Consider the following 2,485-nt stretch of genomic DNA (forward strand, 5'->3'; position numbering starts at 1 on the left):
GTGTTTTAAAGAACAGGCTAGCTTTTCTCGAAACGTTCGTAGCCCTAAGAACTTCTTAAGCCCATTCTGAACCCATTGGCTACGATCAAAATTAAGAATTCTTAGGGCTACGAACGTTTCGAGAATAAGGGCCCTGATTTAATTACCGTAGGAGTCGCTGCACTATATTCTTCAAAATTTGAATTGTATTGCATTGTTATTTCAGAAGTGCTCAAGCATACCAATGATGCTCAAAGTGTGTCTTGCTTTGTTCCTTGTGGTGTCACTTTTGACACAAAATACCTTGGCCTTTGGGGTAAGTGTCACAACCTTCTTTCGGATATAATTAATCTTCGTACATGAGGATAAAGGAATTTCAAATCTGAGCAAAATGCCTTTAATTTGAGTAATGTTTTAGAGGGCGAAAGGAAACACAAATTATAGCATATCAATCCCTATATTCCATGATTAAGGGATATGGTGGTCTGATGTTCTGTTTGTAACATCCAAAGGAAAATATGTATTCGTTCCAATTCCTATTTCCTTTTTTCGGTAATAAGTCAAAATTGTAATGCTCATTTATTTTCACATCAACAATAATCTTTTAGCCGTATTTTAATATCCATATGATGACACAATACAGCAATGAAGCCCATTTTATTACTTTACCATTTGCTTCATATTTTCCTGTACATAAAGGGAGAAATTCCTGCTGTTATCAAAACACTGCGTAATTGCCGGTAATGTGGTGTAGTTTCATAACTATATATAGTAGGAAGATGTGTAAAACATTATTTACTTAAATCATACGAAATTCACAACAAACTCAACCTTGTTCATTCAGTGTCAGAACGAACGACAAACATGCAATGTGATGACCGGAAACACTTGCTGTAATGGCTTGACGTGTCAGTATGCAATGGGTAACATCAAAACATGCCAGCGAAACATTGGAGGCGGTATTGGCGGTGGAATTGGCGGTGGTATTGGCGGTGGAATTGGCGGTGGTATGGGGGTAAGTTAGCTTATCAATCTCTGACAGTTGCCACACTATAACGTGTTAAACTGGGGAATGTGCTCCCGAACTTCTTCTATTAACTTGTTTCTGAGCAACATCCAACAAGGATATTAAATGATCACAAATGTCATGAGAAAAAGAGAATATCTATGGGATGTGCGTTAAATTCGGAAATACGCTGCTGAACCTTTTTTCAGTAACCTGTATCGAAACCTTCCATGAAAGCTTTTGAATGCTCACAAGTGTCATGAGAAAAAAAGGACTTTCAATCAAGTCATGTGCTGTGTTTGAGCCCATTGAATCCCAAATAACACACCTCTGAAGCTGGTCATTTGAACGTAGTTACGATACTTCTTAAGTATCTTATGTATAAGTCATCATATGTATGCATTCAAATCCAGTTTTACAAACATAGTAATTTCACAATCTACTTATGATCACGAATCCACATGATCCAAAGAGATTGTACGATATGAGGATATGTAAATATATTCATTTGTATTTTACAGTGTCGTCGCCGTAATGACGAATGCAGGGTCAATGGCATGCCCGCCATGTCATGCTGTGCATCTCTCCGCTGTCTGCGTGGACACATGAACAGAATGACTTGTCAATAGATATAACGTATACGTTTATCTGAGCATCATGATATGTGTTCATGACATGCATGACAATAAAAAGTGATTTCAAACATACCAAACTGATGTTGACCCATGTGTATGTACAGTTGTTGTTGCTGCCAAAAGAAATGGAAGCGTGTTTAATGGCAATGTATTCGGGTTTCTTACCAAATTATTATATGAACCGTCATCAAGTAGCATGCGTCAAATCAAATTCACTTTCCCAAAACACTAAACAATGATCGAGTGAGTGACTTAAACTTTAACATCGCATCGGCAATATTGTACCTTTTAGCGGCGAGAACAGGTTAGTTATAATTAAATACCTGTCGACAAGGGACGCTAAAACAGTACGGTATGTATCACAGTTTGTATCAGATTATTCAATGTAACTATGTTAAGACTAGGCTATCCTACATTAGTAGGACCACCTTACTTTGGATCGTATGCTTCCTACTCGATTTCCCAGCAATACTTACACCATGGGTTGTGTGCTAAAAACACCAGAATACTATCTGGAAACACTCGTTTATGTTATACACTGTGACTATGATAGATTCACTGTCAGGAGGACAATATTAGCACTGTTCTTCAATGATATATCATGATATAAAATGAGAATGAGGTATCAGAAGTGGAGCGAAAGTCTTATCAAGAGCTGATTGAGCTGCAGCATCACTTCAAGTGAAATCAACGGAGCCAATAGTGGGAGTTGTCCCCTGGATGAGTCATACCAAACTACCTTAAAAGGTAAAAATCGTGGCTGTGGCTCGGAGAAAAAAGAAGGATGGGTCGACTGGCAGTCACAAAATTAGGTTTTACAAACTGCACCATAGTATCTAGTGAACAGCAGGCCAACACGAAGAAA

At 38.0% G+C, this 2,485-nt stretch overlaps 1 protein-coding gene across 1 annotated transcript; it reads left to right on the forward strand.

The window, feature by feature from the left end:
* The first annotated feature begins 205 nt into the window (after positions 1–205).
* LOC124268972 (small cysteine and glycine repeat-containing protein 2-like) lies at positions 206–1,657 on the forward strand. The gene is made up of 3 exons (XM_046703995.1): positions 206–295; positions 824–994; positions 1,507–1,657. The coding sequence occupies exons 1-3, from the start codon at positions 224–226 to the stop codon at positions 1,612–1,614; spliced, it is 351 nt and encodes a 116-aa protein (XP_046559951.1). The 5' UTR covers positions 206–223; the 3' UTR covers positions 1,615–1,657.
* The last annotated feature ends 828 nt before the right edge of the window (positions 1,658–2,485 follow it).

Source organism: Haliotis rubra, unplaced genomic scaffold, assembly GCF_003918875.1.
Source record: "Haliotis rubra isolate DU_JTF1 unplaced genomic scaffold, ASM391887v1 Scf1409, whole genome shotgun sequence".
NCBI lineage: Eukaryota > Metazoa > Mollusca > Gastropoda > Lepetellida > Haliotidae > Haliotis > Haliotis rubra.